General features: G+C 37.7%; 1 protein-coding gene across 1 annotated transcript; it reads right to left on the reverse strand.

Moving 5' to 3' along the window:
* Positions 1-1855: 1855 nt before the first annotated feature.
* LOC136280403 (uncharacterized) lies at positions 1856-22192 on the reverse strand. Its single transcript, XM_066165424.1, is given in 49 exon segments — positions 1856-1992; positions 2092-2271; positions 2983-3175; positions 3288-3344; positions 3593-3768; positions 4289-4479; positions 4878-5923; positions 6263-6334; positions 6821-6892; positions 7311-7382; positions 7758-7829; positions 7913-7984; positions 8156-8227; positions 8353-8424; positions 8716-8787; positions 8924-9041; positions 9355-9393; positions 9548-9892; positions 10107-10215; positions 10399-10661; positions 11289-11516; positions 11891-12042; positions 12462-12702; positions 12872-12976; positions 13236-13374; positions 13903-14231; positions 14590-14728; positions 15183-15532; positions 16082-16235; positions 16327-16664; positions 16963-17104; positions 17547-17875; positions 18305-18446; positions 18931-19187; positions 19190-19267; positions 19668-19703; positions 19706-19760; positions 19941-20056; positions 20059-20202; positions 20327-20398; positions 20790-20858; positions 20861-20888; positions 21104-21152; positions 21154-21205; positions 21208-21231; positions 21234-21284; positions 21287-21348; positions 21899-21996; positions 21998-22192. Coding segments are annotated over 49 exon segments (7590 nt in total). The 3' UTR covers positions 1856-1869.
* Between the last annotated feature and the right edge of the window lie 153 nt (positions 22193-22345).

Below are 22345 nucleotides of genomic sequence, written 5' to 3' on the forward strand. Positions count from 1 at the left end.
AACTGAAATATTTTTCAAGTAAAGAAATTGAATTCAGCTTTGAACTCTAAGGAAACATCTTGAAACTAGTTGCCATACGAGTTGAAATTTCCTAAAAATCTTTTTTTTTTTTCTTAGGAGTTTTCAATTAAACTGTCAGCCGGAAAACAGCTCAATGTTCTGAAATCAATCTTTGTAAACGAGCTATTGTCATCGGAGGAAACTAATGAAAGCACACCTAATTCAAACCATGAGTTGTAATCGAAAAATAAGTTGTCATGGTGATATAACTCACCTTTTACCAATTACCGTAAGCCAATTTAATGTCACCAGTATTAAACTTAAGGGAAATCTGCACTGAGTTTTTATTGTTACCTGTTTATATTTCTTTGTCTCGGCTTTCTTCCAGCCTAACAAGTTTTTAATAAATTTTCATCTTTATTTCTCTCAAGATACACTCGACTTGACTTGTAAGTTGTTAATGTTGCCTAACGGAATATTTATTAAACCAGAAAAAAAAACTTATTTTCAGTGCAACGTTTTTGTGGTCAACTAAGGTTAAACTGCTAAGATTGTCTGCATGTCCTTCAGTGTCAATGATGTTAGACTGCAGAGACAATGTGCAGCTGAATAAAAGAGTCTTACAAATAAATCACCTAATTAGAATTAAAGAAAAATCCAATTCATCATTGATAAGACAACTTGCTGCGACCTGACCAATTCAAGATACCGTTTTAAATTTGGTTTTTAAAACTCCCTCCAACTGATCACGCAATTATCACAGGCACAAGCAGGCAATTTGTACCGAACCACTTCTCGTGGAGTAAAATTAGCATAATCCCAATCAATAACAGACAAGTAGTGCATACGCTCAATAACGGTGAAACAAGTGGGCCTTCTTCCCTAAAACTGCTTCATCTTGTGGTTGAATCTGCTTCTATTTTTACTTGGGAATCTACTGTAAAACCACCGAAATTGTGGTGAATTAAGTTCGGTTATATTCGCTGGGGAAAGGGAGAAAACTTTTGAATCGGACCACAAAGCAACTTCAAAGGGGCAGAACAAGGCCATAATTGAGCAACCACGAGTAATGTGTTCTTTTGTTCTTGGTGTGTGAAAGAACTGTAAAGAATGGTTGCGGACATTAAAAGCATTCAAAGCTTCCGCTGGATGTTTTTGTTAACTAAGTGTCGATGGGAGCATTACGAGAGCTGAAAATTGGACATTGTGGGTCTTTTTCGTTTGTATTGGAGTTAACGAATGTTCAGTAGAGGTCCTGAGAATACACAGACGCCACGTGAGAGTAACAATCTTGGTTGTAAATATGTCTAAGGGAATTATTTTGCTCTCAAAATATGAAAGTATTACGTACCGTCCAATTAACCTAAATTAGAAACGCATTACCATAGTTTCAGCAATCTTTCAAACTTTTTTAAGGTTCACTGCATAATCAAAAGTTAATACATAGAGGTGTTAAATTCATTTGGAGGAATGTAGAAGGCAGTGTGTTTTCTTTGAACTAAATCAGGTGTGCAAGTGCTAGTTTTATTCACCAATCTTATTCAACAAGAACGATTAAAAGTAACACCGTGGGTGCAGATTACAATATGGTTCTTGAGCAAATGAGCATTTTCAGAATACTTTTTTTTTCACTAACAGAATATACATTCCGTACCAATATGCTCTACAAAGGTTTAACTATTTACAAAGCAGAATTACTAATGCGCTTTGTTGTAGTGCATTCTACCGTTATTGACGAGATAAACATGGCTTTTGGATAAGGCTTGTACCCTTCATGCTGCAGGGATGGGCAAACATTCTTTGATTTTTCAAAAGCTCAGCCAATATATGTATTATATAGCTATTTAGTGGTTTTGTCCTTATGGTAGATCAAACAAATGAATCACTGAAACCCTTTGTGCACCAGACCTCTTCCAAGAGTTCTCGCAGGCTAGACGCTGTAGGCCTCTTCTCTGGTGTTTCCTCAAAGCAGAGATTCATAATTTCATGTAGCTATTGGAAAAAAGATAATATATATGCCAGAGTCACTGTGTATCTTTATCACTGTCCAAGGAGTAAAAATTTAACTTAATAAAACTTATCGATGTTCACCTTTAACTGTTCACAAGAGCCGTGACAGTGTCCTAGTAGTGTGGCCAACAACTGTCCAAACTGCTCAAGATGGCTACCAAAACAACTCTGTTCATCAAGAGCTTGGTTTGTGAACGCGCTTTCTCCATTCACCTTGGATGCACGAGAGAATCCACCTAAGACTGCTTTGATTGGAGGAATCTGTGAAAAGAAAATGCATGGAGGTAATAACCATAACTTATCTCCAACTCAAAACAACAACAATAAATGGGCGTAGAAGGGTGGCAGAGTTATGACTGACTCAGTGGTTTTCTTTACGTCTCTGTAATTAAACATGCGTTCAAATATCAAAAAACTTATAATAGACATAACAAGGAACTTGATGGAAAACCTCAACGGGCAGAAGGCAAATCAGTTGGCAATTTACAACCCTGGTCTAAGTGTAGAACAAGGGACTATCCGGAAACACGAAACCCATTTACTGATCAGGGAAGGACTCGACCTAGGAACAACGCACGCTCCATTGTATTATTCTAACTCTTTGTTAAACCAAAAACATTTTCCGCACTGGACCATTTCAGGTCCATTTCTATTCAATCAGAGATATGCCATATAGTACTGCGAAAAAGCAATGCAAGTGAAATGTGCTTTGTTCTCACGAAATATCCCCAAAAGCTCGAAGAAACGTTTGTGTTAAACTACGAGGACTTTCAAAGTGAAGCAACCTTTGAATAAGGAACAATATAATTGTCGACTTTTCGATGAAGGACAAAGTCTGCAGTAGCAAACATATAAGAGGATATATGTACATATGCGAACTGCCGGTCACGCAACACGCTAGTAGGTTATTTTTTTTAACTGATTCCTAACTTAGAGATTGAGAGTAGTGAATAATTTAACCACTTCACTTACCCTAGGGCACTGGCTGATCAGAATGTTGCGTGTTGTGATGTTATTATGAAGTATTCCAAGTCCCTGTAGTCCTTCTATTGCACCTAAGACGTCACAAGCTACCGCACAAATTGACTCGAAGTCGATGACAGTTCCTTTCTCACAAATCAAATCTTCCAGAGTTGAACTCGACACATAGTCGAAACATATCAGGCTTTTAGAAAAAATGGAAACGCAGGATTCAAAATCCGTAATTTTACTTGTTATCAAATGTATGGTGATTTCAATATGTTTGGTAATAAAGCTCTAATTCATTAACAACTTACAAACTTTTTCCTCGTAAAGCATTGATCTTCGTCTTGCCTTGCTCGATATTCAGGTCGCTAGCTAAAGAAATAAACGAAAAAATAGCTTCAGAGGTTCAGCACAGCACCTATGAAATCGATAAAAAAAAGGTCCCTACTGTGGCATTGTGAATGTCACAGATCCTGATTTTCCAACAACAACAAAAGTGAAAAACTACTTCTATGGAATATAGAGCAGTAAGTAACCTAGGATTTAAAAATGGTACAAAAAATTTATGGCAATTCTAAAAACTGATGGTTAAATTGAAAAAACTGATTAGGGTCACTTACTTTTGTTGTGCCATCGATAGTGTAACACATTGGACAGAGGCTGCTCGTCACAGGAGAGGCTCTGCACTACACTCACTTCCCGATTCCAGTCCTCCTTCATTTCTTTTCCAAAGTACTTTAGCAACACCACATTGAGAACACCTCCTTCCTCGCACCAAGCTGTAACATAACCCTGTAACAGCGAGAGGTGACGTTAAGCTTATACTCATTTGTACATGTCATACATTGCAATTGTAAGTCCAAGGTAAGTGACACAGGGTGTACTACTTGCCAATTTTTTGTAAGACATTCAAGATCCTTGCGCAAGATTGGTTGATAGAAAAAGTAATCAGAACAAGATTAATTTCACACTTTAAGAAAAGTTCAAGAAATAAGCATGAGAAAGGTCTTTATGTAGAGCATCCTGTAATATCTGAAGGGAGAAATAATGTATTCGTCAAATAAGCCTCACTCCAAGGGCTCTCCCTTGATCGAGGTAAATGTTCCTAAACGCCCACGGAGAGTGATTGCTAGCTATTAATAAATATATAGCACATGATTGATTCTTGCAATTGCCTCTCTGAAAATGGATGCGATCTTAAGATAGCTTGAGCGGAACAAAGACCTACATGAGGGATCAAGTCTCGTAACTTTATCTTCACTGGTCGGTAGCCACGAAAGCGCCATTTTGGTTTTCACAAAGAAGTACTTACCATGGATTTTCTTCCAGCAGTATCATCTTTGAAGATATTTACTCTTTCAATCAGCTTTAGATTAGCGTGAACGACAACACGCCCGACCTCCGGCTTTTTCAATACCCTTGCTTTTGGCTTGGGGCTGGAAATTGAAAGGACTTTAGAGAGCAACGTTTTTCCAGATATGTTCGAGGAACAGGACAATCGATCTTCAGAAGAAAAGATAAAAGGATACTGATCATGAACAAAGGTACGTTTCAAGGTGGAAAAGAAAAAGGGGATTTTTGAAGGTGATTGGAACACACCATATAAATTGACAGTTTAGAATAATTTTTGAACAATCACTAAAGAATTTAGTTAGGTTGGCTCTGATATGTCGTGTAACGTTGTGTGAGAAGGCTTCAATTGAAAATGCTTCCAGATGGTTTGTCCCACACTTATTTTTGCTTTCGCTGTTTTTGCAGCAGTCTTTTGAGAGTGAATACGATGAAATAGTAGCACACTTAAATTACGGCTGAATAAGATAATTTCTACGGCTTCAAATCTTTAAGATGAAGACAGCATTCAGAATATGATCACCAAACTATTCCTTAACAGAAATACCCACCTTCTGTAGGTCTGTTCAAGGTCTTCATAACGAAACCAGTGACATTTTTCCCCTTCTGGCTAAAGCTACGTTTTACTCTATCGGTGGAAAACGTGTAAAGGATTGGATTGAGGGAAGAGTTGAGGGGAAGAACAAACACTGCAATCCACACGTAAGCAATTTTGTCTGGATCATTAAAATTTTCTGTCAGAGATAAAATGCTGATGATTATTATGGGCATCCAGCAGCAGAAGTCAGTCATGACTATGAAAACAAGTCTCTTGGCCATAGCGGATTCTCTGTTTAAATTCGTCGATCGAATAGAATGGGTTACCCGCTTCACCGTCAAAAACATTGAGATATAAGCCACCAGGATAAAGGTAAAAGAAATAGAATTCATCCCAATGAAGAAGGAGGCAGAGTATTGCCAAGCGGCCGGGGTTCCCTCAGACAGTTGAAGAGGAAGGCAAACTGCTGAACGACTGTAAAAACCGAAATCACCGTTTTGATCGTAAAAATAGTTTATTCCGGTTATGGGAATCACTGAGATAACTATTCCAAATATCCACGCTCCTGTGCAGGTGAATACAGCGGATCTGATGGTCAGGCGTTTGAATTTGAAAGGGAAGACGATTGCAATAAATCTTTCCGTGGTGATGATTGTTAGAATTAGTACAGATACCTCACTGGAAAGCATCGATAAAACTCCAATGATTCGACAACCCCAACCAGATCTCCATTCATGGTCATGCTTGAAATATTCACCTTGCCACCTTGCGTCCATTATGGCAATTGCCAGCAAGTAGACACCCATGAACATGTCGGCAAATGCTAAATTTGTCAATAAGAACGAGTGGACTCTGTTCTCCTCTTTATCGATAATTCGCCATATTATGACAAACAGGTTACCAAAGAAGGCGAAGATTCCCAGAATCCAGATACAAGTTTGAAGAGTTTTGTTTTTCATGAGGTCATCGCAGCTCGAGAATTCATTGACTGGGGAATCGCAAGCAACTCCTTCAATTGACTTCTTGGCGTAACAACAGAGTATGAAGTGATCTAGTCTCCTGTTGAAATTACAAAATAGGGAAACCTCACCTTTATTTCTTTAATAATTTAATCTTGCTTTCTTATACGGACAATTCACAAAATTCTGAATGCGTCATTTTACAACGGGGGAACGGTCGAACGTCTGGATATTAAAAAGGGCCTTAAAAATGAATTAATTTCAAAAGAGCAGTGACTTTAACCCATAATCCTAAAGTGGGAAATATATAGTTGATTTAGAAAATTTTCCTTTATTAAGTAAAAAAAATCATGATCAAGTTTTTGTTTGTTGGTACAATGAGCTGCCTTTAGATTTTACGCAACTTAGACTGATGAAGATTGAAAAGCAAATCACTCACAAATATCTGAGCTTCTTGAGGTCATTGAATACGTCTGGAGGTACTCTGGTAAGTTTGTTGCCACCCAGGTACCTGAATTAATGCACAACAAAGTAAACAAGAATAACTGATTCACTTTCCGTTGTGTCCCAATATCGACTCAACTGATGCATAAGAAATTCACATCAAATTGAATTATGCGTTTAATTATTCAATCACAACATGAAAATAACAAATTTCGCTGATCTCAAATTTTTATAAAATAATACTCTCTCTCTTTTCTCTCTCAAATCATTGTGCAACTTGGTTGATGGTGGAAAAAATCATTTCGCGCAGTGTATCATTGATCTTCCTTTATGACTGAGTTGAAAAGTGATCAACCATTCATCAACTGCAGTAAATACTTGAATAGTTGTGGTAAAAGGGTTTTCAATATAATTTAACTTTATATTTTCATTACTATTTCGCTGAAAATCAAATCATTAAGTAACTAACAAAATGTGAATACAGCTCTCCTGTAAGGTACAAACGAAAGGGAAATGGATAATTTACTTTTTCTCAGCAACATTGTACACTTACAAATACTCGAGTGACTTCAACCCTTGAAAGGTTTCCTTCGAAACAGTTGTTAATTTGTTCCTGCTAAGATTTCTGGAGATTTCAAACAGATCACGGTAAGAAAAAGCACATAATTAAGAAAATTAAGGAAATGTTTCGCCAGTGATTAATAAAAACAACAATAATAACGACAACAACAAAAGATTAGCTATGTCAGCTGAAAGATAATATCATCATGTCTCGAGGTCTGATAAAAAAATATATATATTACATATGTATAATTATTATTATTATATTTTTTTTCAATGGAAACCTGACTTAAATTTGATATCCTTCGAAAATGAGGGATAAAAGCAATTTATAATTCATTAAGATAAAAAATTCAAAACATGTAATATACGACGTCCTTGTGTTTTAAATAGAACAACCATATAACAAATACAGCAATATAGTCATACTATTGTCCCTTTCCATAGGATTTGTGCTGACTATGATATCAAAATTCACTCACAATACTTTCAAATTCATAAGGTCTTTGAACATCCCATTTGACACTTCTTTGAGTTTGTTATGTTGTAGGTACCTAAATGTACACAAGAATAATATTGTTGGAAAATGAAAAATAAAAAAAAAAAATTAAAAGAAAGAAACATGTATCTGCTGATTGGCAGAAAAAATAGAGCCTAGCTTTTCAAAAGAGGGATAATGCTATCCAATCGATAAATAGCTGTCCAGCGTATAAGCGTTGACAAAACATACTGTGCTATCCACCAGATATAAATTTATCCATTGTATAGAGCTACCCACTCTTAAGGAAATCAGGCCCATGGTTCCATTGGCCGGTCACATGTTTTCCATTGATTTTTATTCCGATGACATTCAAAATCAACTGGTGTTAGTAAATACTGAGTGACCAAGTGTGACCTGAGTGAGCTGGAGACCATTTTAGTGCACTTACAGATGAGTCATATTGCTTTTGTTCTTAAAAGCACCGTATTCCAGCAGCTCGATCTGGTTAGAGCGAAAACTCCTGCAAACAAAACAGAGAGGTGAGGTGATTAAGCTAATTATCATAGACTTAAAACTATCAGAATAGTGAAAATGAGTACATACAAAACTTCCAAATTCGAAAGTCCATCGAGCATCTCGCCGAATACAACCCGAAGAAGGTTCCGTCCTAAGTCACTGAAATAAAACAATCAATCTCTTTTACTCACTTTAAAATAGGTCATAACATAAAACCCCTTTCCCCGTACTCTCGCTCTCTCTTTCCAAAGTGAAAAGTTCGACCTAAGCACATTTATGTCCCAAGGGGAACACATAGGACAAGAATAACATTGTTCACATGAAACTCACAGTACGCGTAAATTGGGTAGTCCCTTCAAGGCCCCAACAGGAAGAGCTCGAAGAAAGTTAAAATCAAGTCTCCTGCGACCAAAAGAAAAGAAATATCGATTGCTGAGACAAATGTGATCATCGACTTTGCACCAGACTACGGGGCAGAAAAGTCGCTCTGTCACTATGAAATAAATGACTATTCGATTGATACTTACAGTGTCTTGACGGATGTCACATTTTGAAAGCTGTCTTCATCCACGTGAAGCAGTGAATTGAAGCTTAAATCGCTGAGGAAGGGGAAGAGAGAGATGAGAACTGTTATAAATCGGTAACACAACAGCTTTAAGCTCAAATTAAGGACATTGAGTTTTAAACTGAGAAATTTGTTTTCATCTCAGTCCAGAAGGTACTGGGAAAACTTCTTTCACCCGAACTTTGTCAATCAAGGCGTTGGTTAAAAAAATTGAATGGTTTTCTCAACCATAATCCTCATTAGCTACAGAAAAATGTTTAAGATTAATACAGTCGCTGCAATAAAGTAATGAACAATCTTAAACAAAAGTAATAGGTTTACTTACATATATTCTAATTTCAAGAGGTTTATGAAGTCCTCCTCGCGCAATTGGGAGATCCGATTTTGGCCAAAAAACCTTTTTAAACATATAAAAAGAATATCAGTTATTTAGCGAAACAGGAGGAAAGAACTAGCAATTTCGTTGTTCGGAAAGAAAAGACGATAAAACAAAGAGGCCATTAAAGATAAAAAGGACCCCAAATATCACATACACTGCTCCAACGTTTGTTGGAAGGTGATTCGGTACATTAAGTAAGTCTTCTCCGGTCACCAGTATCTTCTTATCTTCTTGTCCACCAAACTCTTCACATTTGCAGCTTGCTGGGCATTCTGGGACGCATTGTAAAACACAAGGTTATTGGCATTGATTGATAGGCGAGTAAGTTAAGATCCTCATTTGCAAGTTGAAGTAAAACAGAAGCACCGAAATACTTTTAGTTTTGGAACAAAAGGCTGAAGAAAGACTAAATTAGTTAGCTCCTTTTCATTAATTTTTATACAGCTAACAAAACTTGACTTAAATAGGAGTTATTAGCGACAGTGAGGTATATGAGATAATAATTCATACAGTCTCACAAAATGTAGGCACAAATTCAAAGGGAGAAAAAAGGGAACGGAAATTAGCTGAAGATTCTTTGTGTACCTTGCTGTAGTGAGCAGGACGACTCTAAACTCTTGTGAGCTAAAGAATTGAAAAGTAAACAATAACATGAAGTTATGACGTGACAAGTGCATGCCATTATTTTATCGCATTTTTCATAAGAGCTCTGAAAGTGGAAGGTCCAAAAAAAATGCTTGGTTGCAAAAAAAATTCAAAGAAATGTAGCGTTTCATACCAGCCGTGGAGTTATACAAAATCTTGAATCTTGCTGTGTAGGGATTGGCAGCACAACGCAGAACAATCCTGAGATTATTTGATGAAGAAATGAAAATAGGAGGATACATATATCCGCAGAATCGACCTATCGCAGGAGCAGACGTTTCACTTCCATCGAAAATTTGAAGATCACAGCCCTTACATGTGGGATGGTCTGGAAGACGGAAATCTCGGAATTCCAAGCGAATATTGTTATTGCGTGGAACGGTAATGTTCCACGTGCAAGCGATATCATCAAGAACATCACCGGAATAGGCCGGTGAAAAGAGATATCCTGATGGATCAGTTAAATCCTCATTACAAGCTGTAAATAGAAATATATAGAAGGATTATATATGAACAAACGAATGGTCAACTTAGTTCCGATGGAGTTATAAAAGAAAAGATCCTTGGAAAGCGGGCTAAAAGTAATGCAGTCTTTCCTCCTTTGAAATTTTAAGCCAATTTTATCAGCCACTATAAAAAGATCATATAACATAAGGTAATAATGCAAGGCAGGGTACATGTAAACGAGTTACCTTGTTTTGCCGACAGCGGCCTAAGTTTGCAATCGAGTCCCTCTTTGACATATATCCCTGTTAAAGCAATCAAGTCTTTCTCCCTGCTTTTTTGAGCTTTGATCAAAATCTAAAAAAAAAGGAAAAGAAGTTTGTTAATTTACCTTTAGGTATTGTGGAAGACGTTTTTCAGTAATACCATTAAATGACCAGAGAAAATTAATGGCCTGCATGATCATTGTAGTGCGAGGACACCAAAAGGCTCTGTGGTAGCCATGGTAAATTAAAGTAAGTTCCGCAGTTTTGATATTACCTTAAACTTCGTAGTAGAGGTCAGCGGAACTTCACCATAAATCCAGTCCCGGCCAGAGTTGCCTTTCCAAGTCCAGATGGGTATTTCACGATAAATTCCTGTTTTCTGGAAAATTGTCAACGTTTTATCTCCAGATCCCCGCAGCATATAGCGAAACCTCAAGCATCTGCTTTTCCCGTCACTTGATCTATTGTATGTCTGGCTCACAAGAACTGCGGTCCCATTTGGCTCCAAATCGACGGTATCTACCACAAGCCTGGCACCTGTTGGTCATACAATCACAATGTTTGTGATCCTGATTATGAATTTTGAGTGTGGCAAATGATACACGCGTGTGATAAAAAGGATCGCGCATTCCTTCAAATTTCATTTAAAAGACCAAAGCAACGCTAATAAAAAACTTTTGACCCACAACATATTAGAGACTTGTAGTATTCTGCGCTGATCATGATCATGATCATAAAACCCAGAATCACCTCCTGCCAGCCGAAGACTGAGGCAATCCTGTGTCAAAAAAACTCCTTGTCGTCATTAGTTTGAATAGGTCATGACAGAGAACTAGACTAACTGAATAGAGATGATTTTTGTTCGACTACTGGTTGACAATAGTGATTTACCTTCGAGGAGATATCAGCATTAAAGAGAGTAAAGAACGGAAAAGGAAATAATGTCAATAACCACAAGGAAAACAAAATAAGAAAATACAAATCATAAAATTAAGCAACAGACATGGAGATGGCTCTTCTATCAAACTATCCTTTTATATTGATGGAATGAAACACGTTTATAAAGAGATTATTATTAAAACGAAAACCAAAACAACAACAAAAGTGATCTTAGTGTTTGGCTTACAACGATGACAATGATGAAGTTATTAAAGTATGCCTTACGTTTTCCATCGTTGCAAGTTGGAAGTGATTTCATCTCCACTTCCCCAATCAGCCCATTTCTAACTTTTCCCCAGGCCATCGCATTGCCAGCTTCCGTGCCACATCCGTTTGACATGCGCAGTATCTCCTCTGTTGTGACCAAGGTACTCCAAATATTGAAGCCACTGAGTTTACCAAGAACAGTAGAAGCAGTTTCATTTATATTCCTAAAACCAATCGTCACGATTCCTGTATTTGCAAATTAAAACACATTTTTCTCTAGGTAAATTCGTTTAAGCGGATCAAAAGATGCAAAGCATGTTGTCCACGGGTCGACAGGAGCAAAGGGTGAAAGTGACTGAGTTATTTGATTGAAGAGCTCCTCCTTTATCATGGGCCTCTCATGTTTTAACCGCAAACAATAAGTTAACTTCGCAAAATGATTGCCATTATCAAACCTAACTCAAACTTAGCCTTTCAGCTGAATTTGTCAACTAAAATTGAATATCATCTAGCATTAATTCCCTCGTTGAACCCGTTCATATCCGGAAAAAAAAAAAAGATTGCACCGAAGGTCCCTCGCCCATAGCCCCTAAGAAAAATAGTATATGTCTTCTACTTACCTTCATTCGGCTTCTGAAGTAGGGGCCCCATAAAGTCATTTAACTTGAAATTTATATGACCATCCTTGAAAACTGCAAGTAGCCCAACTCTCCCATCCCAGGAGACACACACGTGGTGCCAGGTGGAGTCCATAACGTCCATTGACTGCTCGCTGTGCAGGAAGATGGAAGGACACTGTTCATATTCACCCAAAGAAAACTTCCCATTTCTTCCCTATTCGATTTGTTTGAAGACTTATTTGATTATGTTTTAAGTTTTGTTTGATTCAAATGAAAATTTTTAGTTGAGTGGAAAATTTTTAGCTTTTCCTTATTTATAATTTCTCTTCATTCTTTTTTGTTGCAACATTCGGTAAATGGTAATTACAGATAGCATATCACACTCAATACTGACTGACACTATTTCATAAGCTTTGAATGAAGAAACAGAGAGAATGAGGTTCTGCGGTTCTAGGCAGTTAACTTGCCAACGAGTTATAATTTTCAGGCTTCATCTCTGTTAGGGTAATTGCAATGGTTGTGAATCAAATGTAAGACAAGAAGCAACATTGCACTGATTCCACTTTGATACCTCCTTTCGCTCCCGCTTTGAAGGGAAAATGTGTTGTTTCCACAATAGATTCCAAAAACTAGAGTCTTGTTCTCTTTGGCTGATCCTGCATTATTGTATTCTATATAGAAGCCGCTGCTAGCGGTTTTCAACCAGAAGCAAATGGTAAAACAGCATTCATCCAGTATCACATCAGATAATGATATGTAACCGTACTCTCTGTCAGGGAGAAGGACCTCGAAGTTGTTGTTGTCACTAAAACCTTGGACGGAAAAAGCATAGCGGAAGCAAAATAATACATAAAGTAGCGCTATCGTTATCTCTTTTTCGATGTCTTTTACAAATACTAAAATATTTTGTTATCAAAACAAAAGACATCTAATTCTTATAAAGCTTCTGAAGAAGTAATTGCGAACCTTTACCACCGCCACCTTCATTCTGATAGACTTGATCAAGATCTTTATGTTTGATACTTTTCCAGCCACGTTCGTTTTTCCATCCACACCAGTCTACTGATGTGTCACAGGGACGGTCATCTAAAGGGTGGAAAAGACACTTTGAGATACCATATCCTTATACTAGCAAGCAAGTACCAAAATACATATGCTTCCTTGCAATGCCTCGATATCAAGACTTACTCGGCAAAAAGACGATCTCGGATTCACTTCGCACCCTTTGTTATAGGTGGAGGTATCATAGACATCCTAAACCAAACCTAACAAATCTGAATTCGATTATTTGGTCGCTTGATGAATTGAATGAGAGTCTTTAGGAAGGAAACACATCATAAATTACCTTGACATCCATAAAGTTCTACTCTCATTGATATATGACCATACCAGTCAACGGGCCGAAAACGGATGAAACGTGCTTTGATAGGCGGGACAAGTTCATTATAAACAACGGCGTGTTGCTCAACGTTTCCATCAAAAATCTACAAATTGAAAATAGTATGGAGTGCCGTCTCAGCTAAAAATTGTACTCTTTATAATCTCGATAATCGTGATATTTAGGGTTAAAGTATACATTTTTAAGAAAAAAGCGTACTACTTTGTTACCGAACTCACGTGGAATCCTAATTTTACCACAATTGGCAGTAACATCGCAATCTCATCAGCCAATTTGCCGTTGTCGATAAGAGTACAGAGCTCAGCATTACAGAAGCTCGTGTTAAAGTGTCACGCAATGGTCACGCACTGAAAATGTGAAGTAGTCTCACCTCTTTCCTTATAACAAGGTGTAATCTGTTTCTTTCTACCTATCTAATAGACAATTCATCTTTGTAATCAGTATGCTAAGGTGTTACGAAACTTAGCATTGACTGTAAGGCATCATAACTACAGGTTAAAGGCGAAAAAATACACTAATGCGACGGAAATTCGGTGTTTGGCAAATAAAGATGATTAAAGGGAATTTGAAAAGGAAACTGAAGTAAACTTGTCTGTGAACAAATAAGTGCCACCTTATGCGCAGTTTCCATTGGCTCTTTGTAATATTGGAAGTTTACACCATCTTTACTGTACTGCAGCTTGTACTTCGTCACCCACTGGCTGGAATCATGTCTTCCTTGAGTGGCTACACGGGTCACATTGATTTTCTGACTGTCCAGATCAATCTCAAGCCATTGGTTGCGGTTGTTCGAAGCAGCGGACCAGGATCCTCCTTTGTCCTCAGTTGGCCTGGAGTTGAGTCTTCCTTGCACAGCGGCATGAGCATCGTCCAGTTGGGAAGAAGAACTCATTTGTCTTTCAAATATCGCACCACTGCCCACGCCGAGAGGTTTCGTACATTCTGAGGGTTTCAAGAAATCTATGAAAATTCTTGGTACTTACATTTATCCTCAAATTCCATGGTAAAAAAAAAAAAACAAACAAACAATCAAAAACAGACTAAAAAAGCATCAACAACAACAAACAAGCACGGATTGTTGGTAAATCACAACTGTTGACGCAATCCTGACCCGCAGTTACAAACATTGACAGCAATCGAGCACATGCAAAAAATGCTAGTGCACTGCAGGAGGTGTGGTAGAAGGAATTAAAGAACAATATAGGGGACTAAATAAAAGTTGAAAGATTATGAAAATAATGTGTAAAGTCGCATGTTTTTTGCATTTTTTTCATTATTCAGAACATTAATACTTCCTCACCTTGACATCCATAGACCTCTACCCTCATAGCTATGTGGCCAAACCAATGTTGTGGTCGAAAGCGGATAAAACGCGCATAGATTGGCGGGTTTAGTTCACTAAAAACAACAGTGTCTCGATCAGAGTTTCCAATAAAATCCTAGGTTAAAAAAAGTATAGGAACCGTTAATGGTTTATCAATGTTCATCGTTGAAATTGCTTAAATAAATTTATATCTCTCATTTGAAGCATTCTGCGAGAAGTTTGCAGTTTCTGAAGGCGAGTGACCCACCTTCTTCTTCCTCTTGCGACTTTTGATTCTTTCGAACGCGAATAATCATTAATTATAAAAGTGGTATGTTCTGATTTCGTCTTTTTTAGACATATTATTTGTATTTAACATACGGTTAGATAAGTTATTGTGATATCCACGGGGAAAGGACCATTCTTTTTAATGAAAAACATTAAACAAATCGAGAGTTATGACCTATAGAATTTGTTCTCGTACCTTAAAAAGATTAAAGTTTTGGGTCTCTGGATCGGAATTAAGGCTGAAAGTTTAGGATTGAAGAATGAAATACCAGTGAGTGCAGTAGATCCATTAATTACATTACCTTAACTGAAATTTCTCCGGATCCCCTGTAATAATGAAATTTTTCTCCGTCATTGCCATACTGTAGCTTATACCTTGTCACCCAGTTGCTATCATCATGCCTTCCTTGCGTTGCGACTCGCATTACCCTCGTGTACGGACTTCCTAGATCCACTTGCAACCATTGATTTAAATTATTTCTCTCTGCTGACCAAGACCCAGCCTTGTCTGCGGTTATTGGTGCAAGGTGCAGCCTAGCTTGGATTGCAGCATGTTCGCTATTATATTCCGAAGAGGCACTGATTTGTCCATCTGATATTATACCGTCTTGCATACCAAGGGCTTGTCGACATTTGGATACATTCATGGAAACTATATGGATTAAATGCGGGTAAAGACCATGTCAAACATTTTATTTGCAAGAATAGCTACTATACCTAACTGCGTCAGGTGGAACTCGTGGGCGGCGTATCAGGCAAGTTCGGTCAAGCCATAACTCGTATCTTGGAGAAAGGCAGTCAAGGCCAGAATATCCGAGGTAAGACCTAACAAATCCAATGTGCCGGCAGAATTCACTGATAAAGTAGGATTATGTGTTAACGAAGCCCAAATTTAGCTCAAACCCTATGTTATAACTTGTCGTACTGACACTGTCCGCTAGTCAATCAGCCACTCTGTCAGGTAACTAGTTTGTTGATCCGTCAGTATATTAGTCAGTCAGCCATTCAGTCATTAAGTGAGCTTTTATATAAATAAATATAGAAGAAATAGAGCTGACACTTGACGTTGTCTACATAAAACTACCTTGTGATGAGAAGCTGCACTGTACTATCGATACATTTACAGGACTCGTCGAATAATTTTCGTTCGCTGTTTTCGTAAAGAGATGTTCCTATTTTAAGTCCAACCTGCATTCCTCACCTTTACTATTATATTCCAGACATCCATAGAGCTCCACCCTCATCGATATATGGCCATACCAAGCTTGTGGGATAAAGCGGGTGTAACGAGCTCTGATCGGTGGGTTTAAGTCATTATGAACAACGGTATTGCTGTCGTTGTTGCCACTAAAATCCTAAATTGAGAGAACGGCAATTTGCTTGTCTAAATATCTATCATTGTAACAGAACACGCCGCTAACATTTCCGTAAAAAATATTGTATTACCTTTGCCGTTGATTTTCCTTGTTCCTTGAAGAAAGTAAAGTTTTCTCCGTCATCACTGAACTGCAGCATGTAATGTGTTACCCACTGCCAGTACTTGTAATAGCCGGTTCGACCCTGCGTCGCCACTCGGGTTACTTTGATGTAGATACTTCGAAGATCAATTTGGAGCCATTGACTTTTATCGTTAGTGCGCGATGACCAGGCTGACGTTCTCCACCTTTCACCTTCATAGTCCAGTCTTCCTTGAGATGCGGCATGGTTATGATCCAGCTGCGATGAAGCACTTAACTGTGCATCAGGAATAGTTCTCTTTCTTAAGCCAAGATCCGTTTGACATTCTGTTTGTTTCATTGAAATCGAATCAGGTAAATGAATATCCCAAATCACAATCTATGCCGAAACTTTCTTGAGTTATACTTGCTAATGATATCTTCCAAGTTTAAATACCCTCTAAACAATTGTTCCCTCGTAGTTGTCCTCAGTCTGATAACAAATAAATTTGAAAAAGAAAAAGGAAAGAGTATGCAACTGTATGCAATAGGGTTAGAACCTTTTTTAAGGTAGTGGACCTGTATCGGATAAAGATATCGTAGAAAAATAAACTCCTTTTCACTTAGAAGCTGATACTTCGCCTACCTTCTGAACAGCCATACAATTCCATCCTCATAGATATCCAGTTATGCCAAGAAAGAGGTTGAAGGCGGATGTAACGGGCTTTGATGGCTGGGTAAAGTTCATAACGAACAATGCTGTCACGGTCCACATTTCCAGTAAATTCCTATATAAGACGAATGAAAAGTAAGACTTGTTGATTAGTTACAATAGAGGGCTTCTTTAAAACGAAGATAACTTCAATAGATATGGGATATCCGCATAGGATATGGTAACATGTGCGCGGCTAAGAAGGTCCCGACACGAGAACTGGTGAATAAGACTTCATAGCATATCAAAACATTAGACTCGTCTAACTTTCCAACTCATTAAAGAGAAAAACAAAAGACGATGAGCACCGATGATATTAACTGACCAAGGCGGAGATTTTTCTGACAAACAAACTGGTTTTCTGACAAACTGATTAGCTGAGAGAGTTTTAACGCTTGACCTCTAAGATGGATGATAACATTATCAGAAGTTGAAAAATGACAATTTCATGACATTGATTATTGTTTGTTTAAACATATCTGCATGATAAACATTTAATTGACTATTTTTATACTCACTTTGTCCTCGAGATCCCTTTCTTCCTTGAAGCTCTGGAAGCTCTCTCCGTCATTCCCGTACCGCAGTTTGTAACTGGTTACCCACTCATCGTGGTCTTGCCTGCCTTGTGTTGCTACACCTGTGATTTTAACATACTGACCTCCCAGATCAACTTGAAACCATTGCTTTGCATTCTTTTTGCCAGCTGACCATCCACCCTGTTTCCTCTCTGTCGCTTGAAAGAATAATCTTCCCTGGCTTGCAGTGGAATATCCATCCCATTGAGAAGAGGCAAGAATTTGTCCACTCGAGATTTCGCTGTTTTCCATTCCCAGAGCTTTATTACACTCTAACGGTAATGAAGCAGATCATTGTAAGGAAAAATACCTCATCGATGTTACTGATCATTGTCAATCCTTATCGATGAATCACCAACTTTTCAGGGTAAGCTATTGACTTCAAACACTGTTCAAGCTAACAAACCAAGATCTCATACCTGTGCACGATGGTCTCGAGAACAGCTATCTCAATGAGAATTAAAACATTTCCATAGACTTGTAAATAACATTCTTCTAGACAGCGATTATTATGAGAGCTCCCTTGGATATACATACATCATTATTCTAGCCAATGGTGTCTATAATTTGTACACACAAAAAGACACCGACACTGGTTTGCATTTTTTTGCGAAGTGATACCGAATATTCTATCTCATTCCAAGCGTTTTCGCAGAAAAGAAAAGATAGAAGAACTAAACGTCCATAAGTAATTGACTTGCCTTCCACACCCTGATACAGTTCAACTCTCATTGAAGCTGCTTTGTTCCAAGCCACAGGTCGAAAGCGGATGTAACGTGCTCTGATTGGTGGATTAAGTTCATGAAAAACAACAGCATCCTGGTCAGTGTTTCCAGCAAAGTGCTGTGTCGACAAAAGATCGCATTATGTTAATTTTGTGTTGTAAATACCAATAATAAGTTCTACTATGTTAATCAACACACATTTTAGCCCCTAAACAATCGCTCGGAAAGATATGACTAATCTGTGCTAAGCCTTGTTCATGTACAAAATTCTTACGGGATAATGTTCGTTAGATAAATGGCCTTATTAGGGAATTGTCATGTGAGGATAAGTGATGTAAAAAATCATTTGTGCAAATAAGCACTTGGTCATGAAGAAATACATCATCTATTTTTCGCGAGCGTGTGGAACTGTTCCCAAGAAACACACATTGACAAATGAATTGCATGTTTCTCCATCTGACAACCGAACCTAATATCAACAGCCGTCTTTCCCGCCTCTTTGAACCAGCTTCGTCAATACTCAGAATTTTACATACTGCAAAAACTTTGAATTGTACTGGACATACATTCGTGATGAACGTCTTATTACATCTCGCACGTACCTTTTCTGAGGTTTTTCCGGGTTCCCTGTAGGAATTGAAGCTTACCCCATCATTGCTATACTGGAGCTTATATTCCGTAACCCACTGAGCGAAGGGTCCGTTTCTCCCTTGCGTCGCAACGCCAGTAACTCTTGTGTTCCGAATATTCAGATCAACTTGAAGCCATGGTGTTAAGTCCTCTGAACCAGCCGACCAAGACCCTGCTTTGCCTGGGGTTGCTTGGAAGTGAAGTCTTCCTTGGATGGCGGCATGAACCCATCAACTTGTGAAGATGAGGTGATCTTCTTGTCGAGGATTTCATTGTTTTCCATTCCAAGAGGTTTATGCTGATGCAAATCTAAAGATCACATGATGATAAAATATGAAAAAAATCGGTTTCAAGCAGGCCCTTGCAAGGAGTATTTAGCAAACTATGTCTTTCGACTCTATTAATGCAAATTCAATAACTTATACGCCGTGTAAATTGATATTGTATTATTCGACATCGAATATTTGAGTGAAACTTTTTTTGCGGTTACGAAAGTGGTTATCCTTTAAGCTCTGTTTATAGCTGTTAGTCTCTTTATAAAGATAATAGTCATGATATACTTCCAATAATGTGGTACAGACGTGAGCCAAACAATTAGGAAACCTTCGTTGTTATTGACATTTAGAGCTACATAGTCATTATTCGAAACGCAACAGTCGGAACAATATGCGCGGTGAATTAGACGCCATCAATCGTAATGGAGACTTACCATTTCTTGGCGTAGGAATATGCTCACAAGAATCTTGGAAAAGGATACTTGTCTGATAGCAGAAGTTTCAATATTCGTTCCCACTATTTCGATCTACAGAATGATATGAGATGATGTCATTGTCAATAGCAGACTAGCACCACTTGAGTGTGAAACATTAGTTTTAAGCTAAAAGCTTAAATATCAAATTATCTAAAATAAATCTAATTCATAAGAAGCTTGTAAAACCTATGAAAGATCTACTGCTACAACACGAGTGTATTTTGTAAATACCTGAGCATCTGTGAAATTTTGTCGGTAACGGTGTTGTGTGTATGTTGCCTCAGATGTGGCCTTGTCCGCGAAGAAAAGTAAACTCGTTAGGTTTGATTTTAACATCTTTAATAGCACGTTATCGACCCTTCATAACCGTAGTTGCCTCCGATGAAATACCAAAGATGAAAACACTTCCATTCGTTGGTATTTATGTTCGGAGGCGAAAATAGAGAATGAAGCACCGCGTATGCTTCAGGGCGAAGAAAAATAGAGGAACCATCTGATAAGAGATAATTATAGAGAATAATTATCAGAGTCCGGAAATTGTTAAAGACATGCAATAACCGTTCAAATCGACTATCAAATAAAGAGTGCTCCACGGTAAATTTTCAATCATGGCACACCTTTTGAAAGGGTCCACCTTCCTTGAGCCTCCCAGTCGCATGTGTCTCCTTTGAAGTCACAGTCCAAACTCTCTAAAAAGTGCAAAGAGGTCGGAAGACCTCATTATCGTTACATACCGACAAGAAAAAAAAACTGCCCTGTAAATTATTTATATTCACTGTGCTATAACCAAGGCGTATGTTTGTCTCCTGCAACTCTCTCTTTGCGTTTGGCCTTTCTATTGCGCTGGTACAGCGAAATTTCCAATAAGTTAACGGCAAAACTTGAGTCGCAATTTTTAGTCGAAAGATTGTTTGTTGCAAGGAATTATCTAGCAGCATATAAATTTACAATTACGGATCATGAGAGACATCAATTTGCAATATTTCTAATTCACTCTTCCTACAGCAACAACGAAAAGAAAACAAAAATCATAAATAGCACTAGCTTCTAGACATCTTACTTTGCAGAAGAATCACTTACTCTGTGTAATAATTGTCTTACAGTTACCATCAAGCAATGTCAGATCATCCAGAGCTATATCACCGCTGCTCCATAGCCAACCGTTCCTTCAATGATAAACTTGTGAAAAACAATAATGACGATGGAAAAAAGGATGACCATAGCATTAACGATATGAGTAGTGATAACAGCGATAATGATAGTTATGATATCATTCAATGATCGCAAAAAGTACCTTTATACATTTGATTTCATGAACTATAGATGTCAATAAACAAAACTTAAAGTTTGCAGTCATAAGTACTCGGTAACGATAAAATACAGGGAAAACGTACCTTATAGGCATCTCGACTGTTTAAAGCTGTTTGTCCGAACTTCCATGGTCCCCTGATTTCCCGAAAGTGTCCAAACAACTGTTTCTGACTGGTTAGTTTTTAATAGATACTCAGATTACCAATGTCTGACCGTGCATGTGATACCAAAACTGAATACAAACTACTTCATTGGGTTCCCTCAGTCACTAAACAGCCTTGCTGCGTCTCCAGGTATTTGTGGAGAGGCTTCGATGTAGATATACGACCTGTTACAGAATAAGAACTATTTTGCTTATGTTTCTTTAAAGTTTAGGCTATGCAAAAAAAAATATTAGGAAGACGAAAAAACATTAGTAGCAAATTCTGCATTTTTCACAGTTATAACGTTATTATAGAACTTCGAGGAGGCTGATCCTAGAAAATTTTATTAACTTATTTGCCTCGGTAACATTGCAAAATCTTTTTCAGAACGACATTTTTACAATGACGGAGTTACAAATATTGCATATATAAAACTATAAATCTTAAGAAAAGACTAATTAGAAACGTAAAATCAAAACAAGGAAAACAAAATTAGAAGCTAATAAATCAGAGTGACGGGTAGAAAATCGTTCTGTCAATAGATAGACGAAATTTCAGGATTCTTACTTATTTCGTCGAGTATGTCCTCCAAATATTTCTTGATAGATTACAATCATTGCTTGGTGTATTTATAACTTTATATTTCACTGGGATTTCCTACTCGACATTTTTGTAAAAAATAGTTTGAACGAGGGGAGAAAAAATGATCTCAAGAAGTGTAAGTCCTGAACGCACTCCTTACCATCCTTGCTAAACGTGGTGTGATCATATGTTGGACCAGTATTTTCCGTTGGTGTCTTTCCTGACGTTTTAGTCCACTGGAACGTGGCATTCCAGTTCATATATCAATGTGCAAAAATCATCGTCGAAACTGCAATGGCCTGTTTGAATGGAAAAAATTAGCCAGTTACCGAAACACGAAAGGATAACAATGCTTTGGATATTCATTCCATCCATGCATACGGAGTCGCTTTCCAATATTGAATTGCAAGGGTACACGAGGGTATTGTTCACGAACAACAACGGCATTTTGGTACGATTATTTGCAACGTGTCAAATGAACCAGAGATATTCACCATTGAGACTGACTGTTCCAATTGTCCATAATGAAGACTGTAAATGACCTGGTATTTTTTCATAGAGTGGAATTTGCCTTACTGTAGGTATCGTAGTCTTCGTAAT

This window comes from Pocillopora verrucosa, chromosome 4 (assembly GCF_036669915.1).
Source record: "Pocillopora verrucosa isolate sample1 chromosome 4, ASM3666991v2, whole genome shotgun sequence".
Lineage (NCBI taxonomy): Eukaryota > Metazoa > Cnidaria > Anthozoa > Scleractinia > Pocilloporidae > Pocillopora > Pocillopora verrucosa.